General features: G+C 40.4%; 1 protein-coding gene across 1 annotated transcript; it reads right to left on the bottom strand.

Annotated features, from left to right (window-relative positions):
• Positions 1–512: 512 nt before the first annotated feature.
• On the bottom strand, positions 513–21,279 carry LOC124148056 (tRNA wybutosine-synthesizing protein 4-like). Its single transcript, XM_046518986.2, has 16 exons — positions 21,120–21,279; positions 19,934–20,058; positions 17,384–17,462; positions 16,505–16,588; positions 15,705–15,816; positions 14,580–14,727; positions 14,010–14,076; positions 12,912–12,943; positions 12,163–12,253; positions 11,164–11,362; positions 10,311–10,580; positions 7,480–8,094; positions 4,710–4,807; positions 3,949–4,130; positions 2,900–3,029; positions 513–1,548 (listed from the first exon to the last, which is right to left on the bottom strand). Exons 1-16 carry the CDS (start codon positions 21,180–21,182, stop codon positions 1,369–1,371), a joined length of 2,475 nt encoding a protein of 824 aa, XP_046374942.2. The 5' UTR covers positions 21,183–21,279; the 3' UTR covers positions 513–1,368.
• Between the last annotated feature and the right edge of the window lie 907 nt (positions 21,280–22,186).

The following is a 22,186-nucleotide window of genomic DNA, read 5'->3' as shown; positions in this document are numbered from 1 at the left end:
CACTCAGACACAGTATATATGCTGACTCCCTGCCAACCAGCCCCTGTTTTAGCCCCTTTTAAAGCCAAGCACCAGGCAGGCTAACAACAAATATCATCTTTTAGCATCTTTTGGTATGATGCGGCCGGAACCACCGATCTTGCCCTCCACAGAACATGGACCCGTGAAGATCCGGGGTAGAATAGGTCTTCAGCAACCCATGCTCGTCTTAAAAGGCAACCCTGCTTGTTGTAAGAGGCAACTAACGGGATTGGGTGGTCAGACTCGCTGACTTGGTTGATGCACGTCATCGGTCCCAATTGTGTGGATCAATGCTCATGATATCAATCACTGGATTGTCTGGGCCAGACTCGATATTTACAGACCGCCGTCATATAGCTGGTATATTGCTGAGTGCGGCGTAAAACAACGAACGAACCAACCAACCAACCAAACTTGCTCTATCCACCAGACCATGGAGGCGTTCAGACCCAATTGGCTATGACCGTAAATATCAATAATAACACAGACAATGCATTAAAATGGTGTTTAATTATTCATACATAGTTCATCTTCACTTCATCATAAATTGTAGATAATGAGATGTATTTCATCACAACTGCACATATACAGAATACACACAAATACCAAGTAACATTTAACAATTTGTAGTTTGAATACCATATAATGCAATTAGTGAGACTTACTTTTCACAATCTGTGATTTGAACTCAAGATTGCAGGATTCTGGCACGTCTAAGGGACATAACTCTGGACAGTGAATTGTGCTGCCTCAGAAGCTGGGGCATCCATACTAATAAAATGACAATATAGCTGCATTCGACACTTACAAGATATACGGTTGTGATAAATTATGACACACTGAACTATAAGTACATTGTTTTTGGCGACTTCTAAAAATAATTGGGCCAGGTAACTTTTCAGCTTCCGATTAAAAATGCTAATTGTTGAATAAGAAGGGTTTAAAAGACTTTTAGAATTTGAACTCGTGCTTTTGCAAAGGTAGAAAGAAGACAGACTTTCCATGACTTTTATTAAAATTTCCATTTTCAATGAGTGTTACTGAGAAATTCAACTTTCCATGACCGTTACTAAAAATTTCTATGACCATTGTTTAAAACTTCCATTTTCGTGACCATTTAAAAAAAATCCATTTTTCCCAAGCCAAACTCTTAGTTCCAAGACATTTGTTTGTTTGAAAAACTAATGTTGATAGCCTATAGATTCTCTATCAGACCTGACCATGATCAGTCTCTACGACCTTCTCTCAGTCATGAATATGATGAATCCAAATTCATGTGAAAGTGTAATCTTCTGCAAATGCCCGCTGAATTCAATGTTTGGACAGATTTCACTGTAGTGCTTCCGGTCAGCCATTCTGCACAAAGTGTTGCATACACAGACTAATATCCAGGAGAAACGGAGAGACGTTGAGATGCGAGCCGAAGGAGAAACAGTTTCCCCCGCCTCCGAAGATGAGAAACTGACCATCAGCTGTGCTGACGCTGGAGTGCTTGTGGAACATCTTCAGGTTGTCCTTCTGTGCAGTCTGCAATAGTTACCATAGTTACTGTAATAATAGTCACACATAAATACAGGACAAGCAAAATAGGGCCACTATTGAAACAATTACACAACTCCCTTCAAGAACAGGGCCGGTTCGCTATATGTTTTATTGGTGCTACAGTTATTACAACTCTGTGTGAAAGAGAAGGGTTACAATCTCTGCTGTAAGCTGTGGCCCGTTGCATCTTAGTGCTAAGACTATCGTAAACCCATGCTGTATGGGAGTTACGATCACCTTAGCACTATACACAACGTATTGTGCAACGAGGCTCAGGCCTTTTGCACTTGACACAATCTACACAGAGTGAGTGAGTTGGGTTAAATGCCACTTTTAACAGTATTCCAGTTATATCACTGCATGTCAACCCAAAGTGATGCAGGTCTCGGACGTTTACCAGTTTGGTGAAACCTACGAGCATGGGTATGGTGCTCACAAACCTAGAAAAATAATTGGGGCGAAGCAGGACTGGAACCCACAATCATAGGTTTCTGGTGAGCCCATGGGATGTAAGTCTGCACAGTGAATTGCGATGTCTTAGATGCCTGGACCAAAAAATGCCCCTATTCTAACTTTGTTAATTCAGACAATTCCAACAGGAAGTATACCGTCAAAATTAACAAGTTTCAACTGCATCATCATCATCATCATCATAATAATAATAATAATAATAATAATGTGCATATTCATAAAACCTAAAGCATGCTCAAAACACTACATACTCACTTGAATTTCATTCTCAGCAACCCAAGTTGCCTTGTCAGGCATCCCACCCAATCAGGTACCCATTCACTGCTGGGTGAACAGAGGCACATTTCGAACAAAGTCACTTGCCTAAGGAGACCCCACACGTGCTACATGTGCTTAAGTGTGGGGCAGGACTAAGCCCTAGAAACAGTCAGGAGTCAAGCTGCCAAACACAGTCAAGCATCCACCCATGGCCTGTGCACTGTACACAGTGAATGAGTTACGGTGAGGCCATTATCATGATAAAGCCACTGCAAGCAATACCAACATTGCATCAAGTTTGTTTGTTTGTTTGTTGTTTAATGCCTCACTCAGCAAAATTCCAGCTATATGATGGCGGTTTGTAAATGATCAAGTCTGGACCAGACAATCTAGTGATTGATATCATGAGCATCGATCCATGCAATTTGGGTATGATGACATGTATCAACCAAGTCAGCGAGATTGACTACCCAATCTTGTTAGTCGCCTCTTACAACAAGCATGGGTTGCTGAAGACCTAATCTAACCGGGATCTTCACGGATCCATTGCATCCAGTGGAACTATCAACTGTAACACAAACTAATTCATCTATGTGTGTGAACTCACTGGCAGGTCATACTCCACACACTTCCCTGTGTGGAGATCGAGCAGGGCCACTCCAGGAATACCATGGGATAGATTGACTCCACCAATCACAACCAACATGTTGTCTGTCACATGACATGTGTGGGAATACCTACAAAAATAGGTTAAGAATTGAATTCAATATTTTTGTGCAATGAATATTTCAACAATACTAAATTCACAGACTGCTTATTTAATAATCATCAACACACAAACAACTGTAGACAAGGATATGAAATCACTGACGTTGTTCAGTGCAGTAATGCAATGCAAGCCCCACCCAGTCAATTGTCAGCCAATCAGGAAACAGTAGTCTGTTCATGGGCATGGCTTGATATTTTTGCAGTTTATAGAAACATAAACACAGACAAAATTGCTTGGTTAGATAATCAAATGCCACAGAAACAATAGCAATTCATTTACTATGCAGTGGAAACAAATTTTAGGTCTTACATATTATAATGATTGGTTGACAGGTCCCCAGACCTTAAAATTTTGAAAATATAAAAATCGAATCATATCAGTCTTGACTTTTTTTTTGCCGACAACAGTAAAACTTCTTCAGTAATAAAAATAATCTCAAAATGTTTTGCTGTAATAAAATGCTGTTCTTAGTGCACTTTATAACTACATCATGTAAAGTAATTACTTAAATTGCAGCTGTACCTCGGCTGGGTGAGGGTGGGGGAAGTACTTAAATTATAACTATAGTAATTGCGGTAATGCAAGTGCAGCTGTACCTCGGCTGGGTGAGGGTCGGATTAGTACTTAAATTATAACTGTATTAATTATGGTAATACAAGTGCAGCTGTACCTCGACTGGGTGAGGGTGATGGTAGTCCTTTAAATATAACTATAGTAATTACGGTAATACAAGTGCAGCTGTACCTCAGCTGGGTGAGGGTGGTAGTACCTAAATTATAACTATAGTAATTACAGTAATACAAGTGCAGCTGTACCTCGGCTTGGTGAGAGTGGTAGTACTTAAATTATAACTATAGCAAATTACGGTAATACAAGTGCAGCTGTACCTTGGCTGGAGGGCTCCGATGACCGGGACTCTCTTCCAGGTGAGGGTGGGGAGATCCAGACAGTACACAGTGTTGTAGGGGAGGAGGAACTCATTCAACCCCCCGTACAGGATGACCTTGTCCCCCCAGGATGTCAGGGTGTGGGATTGACGATGCCCAGGGCTCTCGCCTCCACAGTCCAGCTTAAACATAATAAATCGAGAATCACACCAAGTGTATTCTCTTATATTCAAAAGACACAAGGGGAGGTTCTGTATATTATTCAAAATCTTTCTTCCAACTTTTTCAGATTACAAACAGTAATAACCAGTGTACAGGTACAGGGTAAAAAGTACAGGTAACCAGCTTCAGTTGCAGAGCCATTAGTTTTTTTTGTTTGTTGTTTAACGCCACACTCAGCAATGTTCCAGCTATATGACGGCGGTCTGTAAATAATCGAGTCTTGACCAGACAATCCAGTGATTAATATCATGAGCATCGATCCACACAATTGGGATCAATGACATGCTTCAACCAAGTCAGCGAGTCTGGCCATCCGATCCCGTTAGTCGCGTCTTATGGCAAGAATGGGTTGCTGAAGACCTATACTCATGATACTACCCCGGATCTTCACGGGTATCGAGCCATTAGTAATGCCTTTTGACTATAGATGTTTGGGATCATCCAAAATATACCTTACTGTACGATTTGTGCCATTCTACACATTCCTTGGTTTGATTAACATTTTGGCAATTCCTGGAAGGACAACACATGTGAGATACCTGTTTCCAGACTCCCGTCCTAGGATTTAACAAGTAGCAGTCTCGGAGGGCAGCATCTGTGGAGTTCCGGCCCCCATACAGCAACACCATCTCCTCACCTGTGTGGAAGTGAACAGGGGGCTTCACAGATTGACTTCTTTTTAACAAATGAGTAATTATGTATTTTCATATTTTTATATACACTCAGTCAGCAATTTTCAAGCTACATCACAGCGGCCTTATTGGTATAAGTCTGGATTTGTTGTAAGGTAAGCCAGTTGTTAATAGCATCAGCAAATCTTCATGCCATAGGAATATGGCAACTTGATGCAAAACATTTCTAGTTACAGCCATCGTCCCGAGGCAAGGGAGTGAACTGACAGTAAAGGCCGGAATTTCTGGGTTTGATCGTAGCACCACCAGTTGCTATTACAAGTTATGTCCCTATGTTCCTCAAACTGACAAATCAGATTCCACATCTGTTAACACCTGCATTTGCTTCAAACAAAATGGCGGCGCCCAGTGAAGATGATCAGATTGATAATCAAGATCTATATTGTAATAAAATGAGTCTTACTTTGCAAAGTGCACCAAATCACATGAGCACCTTGATCATGTTGATTAAAAACATAAAAAGATTTGGAAAATGTCTGTTGATGCAAAGTTGATGGTCCACATGCTTTGCAAATCCTGCAATCAACTGAAATCTGCATGGTGATTTTGATTGGACTATGAATAGACATGTTAGTCCAGCCAAAATATAACTCTATTATTCCAGCCTAGTTTGACAAGGGTGAAAACTGTTTTTCTTAAAGTCAGGTAACTCCCTTGCCTCGGAAAGATGAGTTACCTCCTACAAGAAGCATTAGAGTACTCATCAGGACCTGTTCCACCTAGGTCAATACATAACTTTTTGACAAATCTTTGGGTGAGAGTGTTGGATTTCACATAACTTTGAACAGTATTTCAGTTTTACGTCATGTCAGCTTCATGTGTGAGAGAAAAGTTAATGCTTTTGTAGTATGGATAAGTTGTATAATAGCTGGGTCAAATGCCTCCCCATAACTCTAAAACCATGAGTTTGTTCACAGAGGAACCTTGGCCATCAAGGCTACCCTCAGACCCGACCCTTGAAGTGGTCTGACCGGACTGAGGCTGCAGAATGTTCCGGTCAGACTACCTCAGGGGCCGAGGCATAAAGTCCTAGGTTTTGCATATTGACCTCGTCAAGTGTAATCTTTTATTTTGTTATACTGAGTTTCACTTTAAAGTTAATGAAGTCTTCAAACTGTCCTCTGTCTCGCTACAGTAACTTAGCTGTGAACTATAAAATGTTCGCACCAGACGCTGTCAATACTGATCATGTGACGAGTCAATATTCGAGGTCAGTGTCAGTCGCATGATTTCGGGGTCTATATTGAAATATATTGTTTCGTCACATGGTACGATTAACCAATGGAATTGCAAGATTCTTAATACAGGTATAAGAAAGGTGAATGTTCACCTCAATCTTAATGCTACACAAAGGTCTGAGGACATCCTACTAGAGGTCACGTCAGAACGACCTTTCATCTGACCACTCAGATTGTCGTGAAAGTTTGATTGTGTTTTCTGATCATGCAACCTTGAAAAGATCAACAATGACAGTTACTGGCTGGATGACTGATTCCGTCAAAATCATCAGGGATTATAAATTACATGTATCATCATAGGGCTGGACAAGAGTTGAGGTCTTGATAACCCTGGGACAGAAAGCTCAGGTATTGATGTCCATGCATTAAGACAGGTGAGGTGAGGTGAAATTGAGTTTAACGTCGCGTCCAAGATTATTGCACTTATATAGTGACGTGCATGCACGTGTATGTGTGTGTGTGGCTGCTTGTACTAGTCCGGACTGATGCCGATTTATAGTGCTAGCTCACTGAGATACCATGCTGCAGTTTAACATGAATACCCCACTCAGACACAGTATACTGACTCCGAGCCGACCAGTCCTTGTTTTAGCCCCTTAATGCCGAGCGCCAGACAGGGTAACAACAAGTACAATCTTTTAACGTCTTTTTGTATGACGCGGCCGGGGATCGAACCCTGGACCTTCCGCTCTCCGGGCGGACGCTCTACCACAAGACCACGGAGGCGGTCTGCATTAAGACAGAAAGCTCCTGAAATGTTCAGACTGGTAGACTCAGCAGGATTGTGCATAAAAGTGACAGATTTTGTGAGTATGGTGAGCATGGTGAGGGAACCTATATGAAATATATTGTGGATGGGGGAAGGCTGGGCCTTGAATTTCTTGTAAGAAACAAGATATTTTTTCAAATCATGCAATTTCTTTTTGTGAAAGGTGGATCCAAACAATTATATACTTTGTACAACACATTTTGTACAAAAATTAATTTTGTTTGGTCAAACCTGAAGGCAAATTATCACCATGAGTACTTTCATGCAAGTTTGTTTGTTTGTTGTTGAACACCGCACAAAGCAATAGTACACCTGTATGACAGCGGTCTTTAAATACTCGAGTCTGGTCCACACATGATATCATGAGCATCAATCTGCGCAATTGGGATACGATACATGCATCAACCAAGTCAACGAGCCTGACCACCCAATCCCGTTTGTCACCTCTTATGACAAGCAGAGTCGCCTTTCACGGCAAGCATGGGTTGCTGAAGACCTATTCTGACCTGGATCTTCATGGGAGTTTCAAGCAAGTAATTCTGGAACAAATTATTTGTTTCAAACAATGCCAGGCCAAGCACAAACAATCACTAACTGTAAACTAACTGACCTTTGACAGCGACTCTGGTTGTGGCGTGTCTCCATCTAAGGCAAGGCACATCTCCTGTCTGTTCCAGCACACTGGACTCCATGTCAAAACTCCAGTCCTTACATGAGTTATCTCCCTTTTGTATCTCAGATTTATCATTCTTAGAGTTACCCCCCTTTATCCTTGGACGAACAGCCTTTTTACTCTTTTTATGATTGACAGAATCACTTACAGACATTTTGTCTGTCAAACTTTGTTGTTCATTGTCAGCATTTATATCTGAATTTTCTTGAATATTTAGATGTGGTACAGTTGTTGGTTGTGAATTTGTATTTACTGTAACACATGCACCATCAGATATATCACAGCTAGCTTTCTGTACACTTGCTCTTGAACAAGCGTTTTTAATATCAATATCACAGGCAGCTAAATTGGAAGCTAAATCAGTTTGTGTATTTGACAAAACACCCGTTTCAGTTTCATTCGAACTTGAATTTGTTACATGCGAATCCTTCTTCGTTGCGTTCAGTTTGAGCTTAATAAGCTGTGAGCACAGACGAAATGGAGAGATTCGGCCACCGAACAGAACCAGAGTTCCGTCTTCCAAGACGTCCAAGCTGTGATGCATTCGAGCCACTGCAAGACACATACATTAAGATTACCATTAGCCATTATCCAGTGTATTATATGGCAATAACTTTATAGATATGATAAAGTGATTCTGTATCGTAAATATCATTTAGGAGGAAAAAGGCCAAAGGCTTACAATTATACAATTATACAATTTATATTCCTGATATTTACAATACCGAAACACTCAGCTAATCAACTTTATTCATCCGAGTAGCTGAATTTGTCTTAATATCAAAATTAGATTACAACATGTACAATGTAGTGCAAATGGCGAAATTGCACAATCCGTGATCAGAAAACCTTATTTCAGTAGAACATGGATATAACAAACTACAAGGGACCGGAGTGTCAGTTTGTTATATACATTGTTCGTTATATACCTTTTCACTGAGAAACGTCAGCCATCTTGGCTAAAACAAAACACACTACACATACACGTTCATACATATTTCCTCCCACATCTATCGGTGATTCACTTAAAAAGTACCCAATGATACAACTGTGGTGCTGTAAATAACGGTGAGTTGTGCGATTTACCAATCACTTCACACACGTTTTCACCGAATTAAATGTAAACATTATTGAATGAAAGTTGTTTGTTTTACAGACTTGATTAGGCCAATTACATTGACAGGTAAGATTAGCATAATGCAAGTTTAACAAGGTTGAATCACCAGTGATTGTGTTGATTCGCCGCGATTGTGTTGATTCGCCTCTGATTGCGTACTGCAAATTGTCAGTGACACTTGACACTGAGTTAGATTTCTCAGTTTGCTATACAAGTCACTAATTAGTGGTAGATGGTCTTGTCAGTGATCAGATATCAGTTTGCTATATATACGTCAGTATGCTGTAGAGAGTTTGTTATGTACGTAAATTTTATATGGTAATATATTGGAGATAAATCAGGCATTTTTTAACAGTTTGGTGTATCTGTTCGTTCGCTCTATTCGTGTTCGTTATATCCGTGTTCTACTGTATTTACAAATGACAATAACTATCACGCTTGGGGGCTTGTGCGGGACACTTTAATCACAATCGCTGGGGATGAATTGATTAGCGTCAAGCGTTTCAATGAGTACCCTGTAGGCTGTCTCGCTTACATGTTACGTCTGACGGGTGACACAGATGACATCTGCTAAAATCAAATATCTGGTTGGTTGCAATAGAGTAGAAAGTTTTATTGATCCATGCAATCAGGGTACAAAGACATACAATCAGCCAAGTAGCAGAACCGGACCTCCCGATCCATTACAGTTGACTCAACAAGTGAAGTGCTAGGTACCTGGGTCGGGTGGGTCCTGATTAGGACCCAGATACCAACAGGACCACCTGGTAATATATTGTTTAATGACAATAACAATAAAACTCACACAAGTTGCTAATGTTCACATTTCTTTCTGACTATGCATTCGTTCCTTCTGATTGTTTGAGTAAAGGAAAAGCTCAGTGGATGCATGATCAGATGAGTTTAGATGTGTATCTAATTAGGTTTTACCAGGGCTCCAGTGAAACAATTCCCAATTGGACATTTTCTACTCTTGAGACCTACAGCGGGTACCTGAGTCGGGTCGGGTACCTGGGTAGTAGATTTGGACTCGTCTTCACACTCATGACCAAAGATATGACGTTTAGTCAAGACATTTGACCATCAAGTCTGTGCAGCCTAACTGTGTCATGCCTATACCAAAGATTTTGCCAGAAATCTATAAATGAGGGGGAAGTATCCCCTTCCCATTTCAGAAAGGGTGGATTTCCATTCAGCAAGAGTGGGGGAGTGTATGAAAGTCATCGCTAAGATCATAGATATGTGTTTTACAAACTGTCCATCTGCAAGAAAACTCAAACGGAAAGACACAGATTCTCGCGCAGATCGATGTTTCTAACTATATCACAGCGTTCCCGGAATTCATTTACTTTCGTTTTCATAGTGAACACAACAATCATGAGTATGACAGAGTACATCAAGCCAGACTTTCTTTACTAATGACAACTACTTTGTGGTTTATTTTTTTTTTAGCAATTATAGTTCAAATAAGTAAAAAATATTGCATGTTGTACAATTTCAAATGCGATTTTGATTCATTTTCTGTGGGATCTTTCACACACAACTCATTTTAAAATGTGTGATCATAATTAAATTTGTGTGATTCCAGCAATCACGCACCCTGGCAAAGTCTCTGCTATCCATTCCTGCCTTCACACCTGAGGACACTTACTTTCTAGAGTATCATCATTCGCCTTGACAGAGTAGCCATTCATCGTCTCTATGTCCGTCATGTTGACTTCGGAGATCCGCTGGTGGCGGCCATCTTGTTCTCCAAATCCTCCGACTGTTACGATGAACTGTTCACCCAACTTGGAACTGGTGTGACTGAATCTCTTGATGGAACTGGTTTCTGCTGTGGAGACTTCTACCGACGGGAGAACTTTCACCAACTCAGGAACATTATCTGGTTTGGGCTTGGAGTTCGAATCGTCAGCTGAAACTACAAACAATTCATGTCCATTATTCCATGTTAATAATATTATATTTCTTCAATTATTGTGATGCGGGGAATGCTGTTAGATCAATATTTGCATGATTCCCCTACCAGTGGTTGCCATGACTACTGTTCCGAACTCCACGATTCCCCTGCTAGCGGTTGTCACGACTACTGTCCCTACCCAGATGATTCCCCTGTCAATGGTTGCCATGACTACTGTTCCTCCCTGTATGAGTCCCCTGCCAGTGGTTGTCACAGCTACCCTCCCTACCCATGTGAATCCCATGCCAGTGGTTGCCATGACTACTGTTCCTACCCTCATGATTGACCTGTAAACGGTTGCCATGACTACTGTTCCTTCCTGTATGAGTCCCCTGCCAGTGGTTGTCACAGCTACCGTCCCTACCTATGTGAATCCCCTGCCAGTGGTTGCCATGACTACTGTTCCTACCCTCATGATTCCCCTGTCAACGGTTGCCACGACTACTGTTCCTTCCTCTATGAGTCCCCTGCCAGTGGTTGCCATGACTACTGTTCTTACCCTCATGATTCCCCTGTAAACGGTTGCCATGACTGCTGTCCCTACCGTGCATGATTCTGTTTTCCTGTAGCAGGCCATCTCTAGGAGTGGAGTAGGCACACAGTACAAAGTAGTGGGAACACTTGAGGTGCATCTCTTCATACTCGTCGAAAGGCTCCAGGCTGTTGATGAACAGCTTCTCTGTCTGCCCCACCAGGTCCTTGTAAAACTGGTTCATGTCATACGCTTCACACCAGTTCCAGCCCTGAACATATCAGTGTCATAATGAGTGAGTGAGTGAAAGAATCACTTAGGGGTTGCGGGAATGAGAGACAGAAAGGGCAAAAGTGAGTGTTTTGTTTGTTTGTTCTTTAACGCCGCACTCAGCAATATTCCAGCTATATGACGGTGGTCTGTAAAATAATCGAGTCTGGACCAGAAAATCCAGTGATTAACATCTCGAGCATTGATCCACGCCATTGGGATCGATGACATGCATCAACCAAGTCAGCGAGCCTGACCACCCGATCCTGTAAGGCGTCTTTTACGACAAGCATAGTCGCCTTTTACGGCAAGAACGGGTTGCTGAAGACCTATTCTACCCCGGCATCTTCAGGGGGTCCGAAAGTGAGTGAGTGGTTGTTAATATCCTTTGAAGCCTCTCAAGGACAAACCATTTAAAATTAAAAATTCTTGACTGAGTGAGTGAGTGAGTGAGTGAGTAGGGCTAAACAAGGTTTATAACAATATTACAGTTATATCACGACATATCAGCTTAATGTGGGAGGAAAGCCCGAAGTCAAGCAGGTCGCAGACGTTTACCACTTCGGTGAAAACCTTGAGCACAGGTATGGTGCTGACAAACCTAGAAACATAATCGGGGTGAACCGGGATACGAACCCACAATCATAGGTTTCTGGCATGCCCAAGGGACTCAACTCTGCACAGCGAATTTCGGCGCCTTAGATGACTGGGCCACCCGTGCCACCTAATATTCTTGAAAGGTCAAAGCACAACCTTTTTCTTCATTCAATAAGAATACGCTTGACAGCCTTAATAACGCACCAGTGATACAAATCTGTCCATCTGTGACGTCAGTGTTGGGAAGGCGTTGATGGACTTTAGGGGAGAGCCAATAACTTTGTAGTGGTTCTGCCTGTATGAAAACAAAATCATTCAGTAAAATACAGAAAATGAGTGTAATTGCAGAGATACATCTCCACCCACTCCGAGGCTGATGTTCGGTCCCAAGCCTGCAACAAATGTCAGTAAACATTCCTAAGGTGGCAAATAAAACTTTCCTAACTAATGTAATGGCTTTGTACAGGGAATCCCCATGAGCTAACATTTCACCTACCCTATCCGACGTAATAAGCGCCCAGGGCGCTCTCAAAATTAGAAATAGGGGGCTCTTATTAGAATATTATTTTGAGTTGAAAGATCGTAAATTTCGTGGTTTATGCTGATAGCCTGAAATGTTTATATATATTTTTCCAGGATTTAATTGCCCATAATCAAGGGTGCATATAACATACGAGTGCGTATTATACACGAATAAATAAGTCTTGTGTACATTAATCAATTTGAAGGGGTGCTAATTGAGATTGTTCACTAGCCAATATATTAGCAAATATTGCTGTGGGCGCTTATTAGAGCGGGGCGCTTATAACGTTGAATACAGTATTACAATTTAGAGTTTCATCTACCATTACTGAGATGTATTTGGTAACCAATAAAATGAATGTAGATTACTGAAAACAGGAGAAGAAACAGACAAAACTATTAAATATCATAAGAAAACAATGAATACTCACATGAACAAACCAAATGGATCATTTGGATTTATCTGTAACACAACAGATAAAACAATTATTTGATGCACATCAAGTGTTTTGAGACTGTTATTTACAATACCTGCTACAAAAACACTGTGCTTTGAAAAAATATGCCATTACTGAAAAAATTGCTGTGAATTTTGGCGATAAAAGCTGTCAGGCTTATTTCTTTTGTGAAAACATTAAGATTAAAAGGCAATGTCCCTAAAATCACATCTTTTATACTCATAATGATACCTCCAGGACATCTCCATAAGCCCGCCTAAAGTAAATGAAGGATGTATCGGTACTTGTCAGCTTTCTAAAACAATTCGGCTTCATTCTTTACCTGTTTACTAGGGCTGGCTGTCTATATAAATCTTAGAGATTGATACTCATTACCTAAATAACAATCAATTGTCGATAAATATCAGAGAAGTAACTTTGAGCAAATATTGAGAAAAGCTCAGAGACGAAACAATATATTTCATGTCACTGGTGAGTGGCGACAGATTTGTGCATGGATTACTCTGTGGACATTTAGATACAACAAAATCAGTTGCTTGCCGTCTTCAGCAAAGATAAAAAACAAGTCTGCTTCGGTAAATTAAAAGTTTATTTCTCCACAATAATTTGTGTAAGATATTATTGATGACACAATTTTGATAATTGTTAATATTTCTTCCCACCTATTGATCTTTTTAGCCCGCCCTATTCTATACCACCTTGATTCAGACAACGGAAACTGACACAGATGATAAATCTACTCTTGCTAGTACACTGTTTTGGGAGTAGATGCCATGGTGCTCAGAAACAAAAGGATGTATTACATATCCACAACAATATAAGTGCACAGATTTATGCTTTTGCATTCGGAACTGCCTGATATTATTCGTTTTTAGAAATAAATAAATCATGTATGTGTGTCTGAAGGCTTTGCTCACTTGTACCGAGAACTACGAAGCCTCAATGCTGATTGGTTGATTAGAAAGTTGACCTTATGTGACCTCCTATGGAGATGTTGTCAGATCTTTATGCTGAGAGGTACTGAATCGGAGGAAAAGATCATAATAATAATAATAATCGGTCTTTGCTCACCTGTTCATAAAGCAGGAAGGCGCTGTCTGAAAATGTCTCTGCTGCCCACTTCACAACAGCCGAGGAACTGAAACACGACAGGTCTACATCAGGAAGCAACAAGATGGTGAGTGAATGAGTTTGGTTTATTGCCACTTTGAACCGTGTTCCAGTTATATCACACTGTGGCAGTTGGATGAGTGAGTGAGTGAGTGAGTGAGTGAGTGAGTGAGTGAGTGAGTGAGTGAGTGAATGAGTGAGTGAGTGAGTGAGTGAGTGAGTGAGTGAGTGAGTGAGTGAGTGAGTGAGTGAGTGAGTGAGTGAGTGAGTGAGTGAGTCGGCGGGTGGATGGGTGGGGTTCAGATCAAAGTTTAAGGTAGACTGGACCAGACAAACCAGTGGTTGATAACATGAACACAGCTATAAAGTGTACAGATGTTTCTACTATAAAAAAATATTACATTCCACAATGCAGCATTTTCAGTTTTTTTGCCTGTTATTTGGTATGGAAGACATATTTACTGTATGCATCATTTATCTGCTATTGATCTGAACCCTGGAAGACTTGACTACAGCTAGAAGCCAGCTCACCATCTGCGGGTCATGTATGTGAGGACAACTTCAGACAGCAGAAGAGTGGGGGCGTCGAAGTCCACCTGGCACAGGCGCAGAGCTGCTTCCAGGGTGTTCAGCTGGGTCAGGTCGACCCCCAGCATCTTGTAGTCAGACCGGTTCATCTCTGAAACAAAGTGAGTGAGTGAGTGAGTGGGCCAGTGGGTGGGTGGGTGATCGGGCGAGTGGTATTTGTGGGTTTGGGTGAGTGAGTGAGTGAGTGGGTGGGCAAGTGGGTTAGTGATCGGGCGAGTGGTATTTTTGGGTGAGTGAGTGAGTGAGTGGGCGAGTGGGCGAGTGAGTGAGTGGGACTGGTAGGTTGGGGTGGGTGGGTGAATGAGTGAGAGTGTGGGTATTGTAGCGAGTGAGTGAGTGAGTGAGTGAGTGAGTGAATGAGTGAATGAGTGAATGAGTGAGTGAGTGAGAGTGATCGGGTGAGTGAGCGAGTTAGTGAGTGGGACTGGTAGGTTCGAGTGTGGGTATTTTAGCAAGGTGAGTGATCGGTATTTTTGGGTTTGAGTGAGTGAGTGAGTGAGTGAGTGAGTGAGTGAGTGAGTGAGTGAGTGAGTGAGTGAGTGAGTGAGTGAGTGAGTGAGTGAGTGAGTGAGTGAGTGAGTGAGTGAGCCATTTGATGGCTGCCTTTAACTATTTGAGTCTGAATCAAACAATCCAGTAACTGATATTGATAAATGATCAGCGCAGTCGAGATACAATGTCCTGCTCAAGTCATTGAGCGAGGCCACCCGATGCATTTGATCGCCTCTCATGACTGTGGAGCGAGTCAGTGAGTGATTGGTGAGTAGGCGGGTGGCAGGGTTCATGAGTGGTTAGATGGATTTCAGGTATGTTTTAGCAAGGGAGTGGGTGATGGGGAGGGCGATTGAGTGAGTGTGTGGGTGGGTGGTTGTTTTCTGGGGTAGGTGGATTTTTATATCGTTTGGAGTTTCAGTAATCCATAGCTCTATGTTTCCTATTCTGAACAGGAAATTCAAGGTGGAATGAGCATTTCAGAATCAGAATTTGGTACTACTTTAATTGTCAAACATACAATTCTCGAAGTTTAGGGAGGGGAGGAGGGGAGCTGATGAAGCAGTCACCACATACCTATATGAGGAGACGTTGCCTGTAGAGTCTGCTCTTCACCAAGCAGTTCACTCAGCTCACGGGTATTCTTGATAATTGCATTTTTTCGTTTTACAACCTCTGGGAAATCAATCTGAAGAAGAGTGCAAAGGATGGATAACACAAAAATTGAGGATGGATAACACAAATATCGAGGATGGATAACACTATAACTGAGGGTGAATAACACTTAATTACATCATTGGGGATGGATAACACTATAATCATCGAGGATGGATAACACAACAATAATCGAGGATGGATAACCCTATATTAATTGAGGAGTGATAACACTAATCAACGAGAATGGGCAAAACAATAAGAGGATCAATAACACGATTACACAATAATCGAGGATGGATGGATAACACTATAATCTTCGAGGGTGGATAACATGATAACACTATAATCAGCAAGGATGGATAACACTATAATCAGCAAGGATGGATAACACTATCAGATACAGTTAGATTCAGAATATATATAGTCTGATATAAATAACAAGCAAACATGTTACCATGGTTACAAATTTTCATGTTCCAATGCTTATTTACAGCTGTCAAGTATACTCAAAACACAAAGTTACTGTGATCTACTAATCATACTGTGCTGTTGAGTATAGTACAAATGAAGACACCTCTCTTTATCTTTGAAGCTATAAATAGTATTGGTGTTATAGTATACTAAAGATGAACCCCATGTTGTATATATTTTCAAATTTAGTATCACAATTGGCAATTTTATTGATGTCATGAAGTCAGCGATACATCTGTATACAATACCTCAATATATATTGTGTTCTGAAGCTGGCCAGCTGATTTCAGTCGGAAATATGCAGAATCAAATCCAGATCCAAGGGAGACAATCTGGAAATTCAACAAAAGCATCTATCATAACAAACTGTCATGACATGTTTATGACATGGATGAAGGTCAATGTGTGTATAGAGGTGCATGGTATTTCTGGTATACCACATATCACAGTACGTTTGGAAAATGGCAATATATTGTGGTTTTCAAAATCATACATATTTTCATCTTGTCAAAGTTAACAAAAGTGACAATTTGAACTGAAATTATGAAGTTAAGAAATTAGCAACTGTTTCTTGTGATCCAAAACTCGAAACTATTCACGTCCAACTTCTACACGTACAAATTCAAACCTGTGTTAAGTTTGGTTTTTGACATATCAGGGTAAGGTTTAACTTAATACAGTAAGGGTTTGTCGGAGTGAGGTAAGGTGGAGTTTAATGTCACATCAAAGATTATTGCACTTAAATAGCGATGAGCATACACGTGTGTGTGTGGTAGCTTGTACTAGTCCGGACTGATGCCGATTTATAGTGCCAGCCCACTGAGATACCATGCCGCAGTTTAACATGAATACCCCACACAGACACGGTATACTGATCTCGAGCCGACCAGTCCTTGTTTTAGCCCATTAATGCAGAGCGCCAGACAGGGTAACAACAAGTACCATCTTTTAATGTCTTTTGGTATGACGCGGCCAGGGATCGAACCCCGAACCTTTCTCTCTCCAGGCGGACATCTACCACTAGACCACAGGCGATGGTTTGTCAGGACTGGACTGAGCGTGACACATCCAAGTTCGAGACAACAGGATTTGATTGTAATTCTAGTAGAACGAAGCAATGAACTTACCTGCTTAGCTGTTGAACCATGACGCTGAAGGAATTCATTCACAATATAGCTCACAGTCTTTGCTCGAATGTAATAGCCCCTGTCATGGAGATAAAAACATCAGATACACCAGGATATAACAGTTGACAACATCTGATGGAATGTAACAAATGTGGTTTCTTCAGGCCAGACTCATCCTCACTTATCAAGGGTATCATATCTATTTATCACCAATTGGGTTAGAAATGACTGCATTCATAAAAATCACATGTCGCGATTCATCGGTACACCAGCACATCATCGGCAAACTTTGCACGATATGATACTCAATACAAATAACTTGGCATCGATTCACATTTAACCCCATATTGATTCTCCATGTTAATGTCACTCAAACTATTATCTTAAATCCTCATAGCTTTCTTGGTCGATTTTCGGATATAAAACTGGCCCGATAACAAGACTGAGCAGCTTTTCCTTGCTGCCTGTCGTCATACAGTATGTAAACTTTCTTTCTTATTATTTTCTCATAAGGAATAGTTGACTTGACTCATTGTCATGTTGATCAGCAATATTCCAGCATTATGACGGCAGACAACCAGTGATTGACATCATGAGCATCAATCAACGCAATTGGTATACGATGGCATGCATCAACCAGTTTGGCGATCCTGACCATCCGATTCCATTAGTCGCTTCACTCTCTCTCGGAAATACGAGAATTCTGACACTTGTTTCGTAAGATCAGTATGACACTCGTATAATAAGTTCTATATATTTGATTCTACACAGAGCTTATTATCAGGCAAAGCTACACACAAACTTCATGCACAGAGTAGAGCTTATCTGACAGTGCTTTTCAACATCAGTCTTTACCAAAAACGTTTGAGAATACAAACTTGAAATTACCTAACTAAAGATGCAAAACAAGAAAAGCGACTTGTGATATCAATAGTACAAAATATCTCCTTATTGACGTAGGTTAAGTAATGCTAACTTCATCATCTCTATAAATTGATAGTGTTACTGATGAGAGAAACCAATACGAAAGACTTGACATCACAATCTGATAAATATGCAATCATAATATAATGATACATCATTTTAATGTCTGTTTGCTCAATTAACCATGTTAACTGTTGACTAACTTTCCCCAAAAATATAAATACTGTAAATCGTGAAATTAATGCCTCTCCAAAATAATGCGACAACTGGCCCCTAGCCAAAAATGCGACTCAACATGAATCCCTACCTTAATCCAAACACCCAAATAGCACTGCCTAATAGCGCTGAGTAGAGTACTTCCGTTAAAACAATACATGCGCTCTGGCTTGTGTCCGCCTTTGACGGAGTTGCAAAGAACAAAGACGCCTTGTCTGGACTTGCAGGTGTGATCAGTAATGACATAAGTGAGTAGAACTTTTGTCTTGACCCCATCAGTGACAATTCACAGGATGTAATTAATGTTTGAATGACATTGTTTATATACTTGTTACAAGTGCTGCTCAATAAACAGTGATGTAGAATACATAGTTGTTTGTTTTCAGTGTATGTCTAAGTTGGTATTTCTGCTATTCAAACTGTCTTATTGTTGATATAAATGTGATGTTTAATGATGCGAGCAAAGACCACTCATATTTTTTTGCATTAAATTCACATCCGCGTTAATTTCAAGATTTACAGTAGACATTTTCCAAGGTGTGGGATATCATGTAGACAAAGTTGGGCGGTTCACTCATACACTGTAATCATACACAATTTCTAAAGTTACTTCATTGAGAGAAATTATGATGTAAAGATAAATTATTTTAAACATGATATCATACTATAAAACTATTACGGTATTTGACGTAAAAAGCGCCCTGCTATAATAATCCCAATTAACACCCCTTCCGACTGATCAATGTACACACGACTTTATTTGTGTATAATACACACTCTTGTGTTATATGTCTCTTAATAATGGGCAATTAAATTCTGAAAAAATATATCTGTCGTATACATAAACATTTCAGGCTGTCAGCATAAACCAAAAAATTTACGATCTTTCAACTGTTTTTTTTCACCAAATTAATATTCTAATAAGAGCTCCCTATTTCTAATTTTGAGAGCGCCCTGGGCGCTTATTACGCTGAATACGGTATTACCCTTGTATGTTTCCATGTCGTAAATATCAATATTCTGTAGGGTTTTACCTTGACTTTTAAAAGGGGGTTCAGGAGACCCCCAATAATTTATTTTTAAGGGTCCTGTAAATTAATGAAATGGTGTAGTGTACTGTATGTTTAGGTAATTACTTTAGAGCCTGGAATGAATCAATGATCATGTGGACAGTGGCCATGATTGATGGGTGAAATAACAGACACCCATAAGTGTTCTTGATCTGTAGGTACAATGTATATTATTGTGTGTCCCTTGGGAGGCAGTATAATTGTTTTGTGTCCATTCTCTACATTTGTGTGTGCTGGACACACATTTGTGCAACACGTAAAAAATACACATTATGCTTGTCAAAGATTCGCACAATACACGTACAGAAACACACTTGGGCAATAGTCTCTATTTCCTCACCTGTGGATCAGGGGAGCTCTTCTTGATGTTTTAGCCACAAAGAATTTGAGGAAATCGTCTTGAAAATAACCTGCTACCGCCATTGAACACTTGCTGACAATGCTGTGATCGTTTGTGCCCTGAACCTAAATAAAAACACACAAAGAATACAAATGATGAACTGGAAGAAAGAAGAACTTGTTTGTTTGTTTTTTGTTTACTTTTTAGCATCTCACCCTGGCAATACTCCAGCTATGTGACACAGCCTGTTTTTGTTTTTTGTTTGTTCATTTATCATGTTTATGGTAAGATTACAATTAATTATTATGTATCAGAATAACTTTGATTTGGTTAGGTTTGGTTTGGTTTGTTGTTTAATGCTGCACTCAGCAATATTCCAGCTATATGGTGGTGGTCTGTAAATAATCAAGTCTGGACCAGACAATCCAGTGATTGACATCATAAGCATCGATCAACGCATTTGGGATACGATGACACGAATCAAGCAAGTCAGCGAGTCTGACCACCCGATCCCGTTAGTCACCTCTTACGACAAGCATAATCGCCTGGGGTGCTGAAGACCTATTCTATCCCGTATCTTCACAGGTCGTATCAGAATATATAAAAATTAGCAAAATTACCTATGTAGACATGCAAGTAATCAATTTAATGCTAAAGAGGAACTAAGCATATCTATTAAAGGTTTATTTTAATTGTTTGTCTTCTCATTTTTTCATCTTCACTATGGTAATTTCCATAAATTTGAACATTTCAGTGGCAGAGACAAATTTAGTATCAACATTCGTACATTTGTATTGATATAGCATCAACATAAGAATCCCTTGTGAAATTATGTACTCCACTTCATGGCTATTGTACCTATGATATTTGCAATCCAAATCACGTATCTCTTATGACAACAAGTGTTTTAAAGGGCAAGTCCATGCAAGACTCTTGGAGTATCATTTCAGTATTTGGAATTTTTGTGGAAATATTTGAATGCAGCATTATGACAACACGTGAGACCGACAGTCGTTTCTGTATAACAAGTAAATCGGTACACTGACTGGCACTAGTGTATGTTTCCATCATTGTACTAAATTCAGACACGCCACGCTACAACTTGACACGTTCAGAATTATCTGCCCTTACAACAAATGCAGGCATGGAAACTATTGACAAAAATAATTTTAGAATATGCGTTTACCGCTGTTTCCCGACGAGTTTTGGCCGATTTTCCTTTTCTTTTGGGGTTGCTGTTGCCATCCATGGCTTCCTAATAAATGCTCTTATAAGCATAAACCAGTTTGATCATAAATGTGATGACACACATTTCACCATATTCATGGAAGCCGCCATTTTGGAAAGTCACGTGACAGATGAAGTGGGCAAATAACTCTAAATCGGCATGTATGTCGTGTGTTGAAGGAAGGTTGCATAAAATATATACGGTGAACGTGAAGGTTTACGGATATTCGTCGCTCTTGTCATATCTAATCTATATACACTTTGTTATATGTCAGTTAGGACACTTCCCCTGATGATATAATCATATAGGGTATGGCTTAATAGATCGAGGGGCACACTTGCGGATATGGAGAGGCAAAAGTTTCTCCAAGGGTGCCTGAAAAAGTGCCGAGGCGTTGTTAAAATATACTCACTGTAACATAAAAAAATATGTCTTATTTAAGAAATAAACGGAGAGTGGGAGCAGTAAGAAACCAGCAGTGAAAATAAACCACGATGGGCACTTTTGCGGTTATGGAACGTTTCTGATTGGTTGGTTTGTTGTTTAACGCCGCACTCACCAATATTCCAGCTATATGACGGCGGTCTGTAAATAATCGAGTCTAGACCAGACAATCCAGGGATTAATATCATGAGCATCGACCCACGCAATTGTGATCGATGACATGCATCAACCAAGTCAGCGAGCCTGACCACCCGATCCCGTTATAGTCGCCTTTTACGACAAGCATGGTCGCCTTTTACGGCAAGCATGGGTTGGCAACTTGCTGAAGACCTGTTCTACCCCGGATCTTCAGGGGTCGAACGTTTCTGGAGCGGCAAAGGTTTCTCGTAGGGTCGCTGAAATATTACCGATACGTCGTTTTAAAAAAAATTGTTCCTATTTAAAAAATAAACGACTCGTGTTGTTTATCGTACAATAAAATGCTGCAGGGAGAGTAAACCCAATCTCATTTAAATCAGATCTAGGTTCTCGCTGCCGCTAAACAAAGTTTGGCGATAGCGGGAACTAAGATCTGATTTTAA

This window comes from Haliotis rufescens, unplaced genomic scaffold (assembly GCF_023055435.1).
Source record: "Haliotis rufescens isolate VD_foot unplaced genomic scaffold, xgHalRufe1.0.p SCAF_10, whole genome shotgun sequence".
In the NCBI taxonomy this organism is placed as follows: domain Eukaryota; kingdom Metazoa; phylum Mollusca; class Gastropoda; order Lepetellida; family Haliotidae; genus Haliotis; species Haliotis rufescens.
Note: the sequence above shows the minus strand (reverse complement) of the source record. Positions and strands in the feature narration are given on the sequence as shown.

What these genes read in the sequence shown, in the direction of transcription:
- LOC124148056 (XM_046518986.2), bottom strand. Translation starts at nt 21,182, where the DNA reads ATGGATGGCAACAGCAACCCCAAAAGAAAAGGAAAATCGGCCAAAACT. An exon ending in GAATGATGATACTCTAGAAA is followed by an intron (nt 8,095 to 10,310) that starts GTAAGTGTCCTC and finishes TGTGTCTTGCAG; the next exon opens with TGGCTCGAATGCATCACAGC. An exon ending in GTGTGGAGTATGACCTGCCA is followed by an intron (nt 1,549 to 2,899) that starts GTGAGTTCACAC and finishes TAACTATTGCAG; the next exon opens with ACTGCACAGAAGGACAACCT.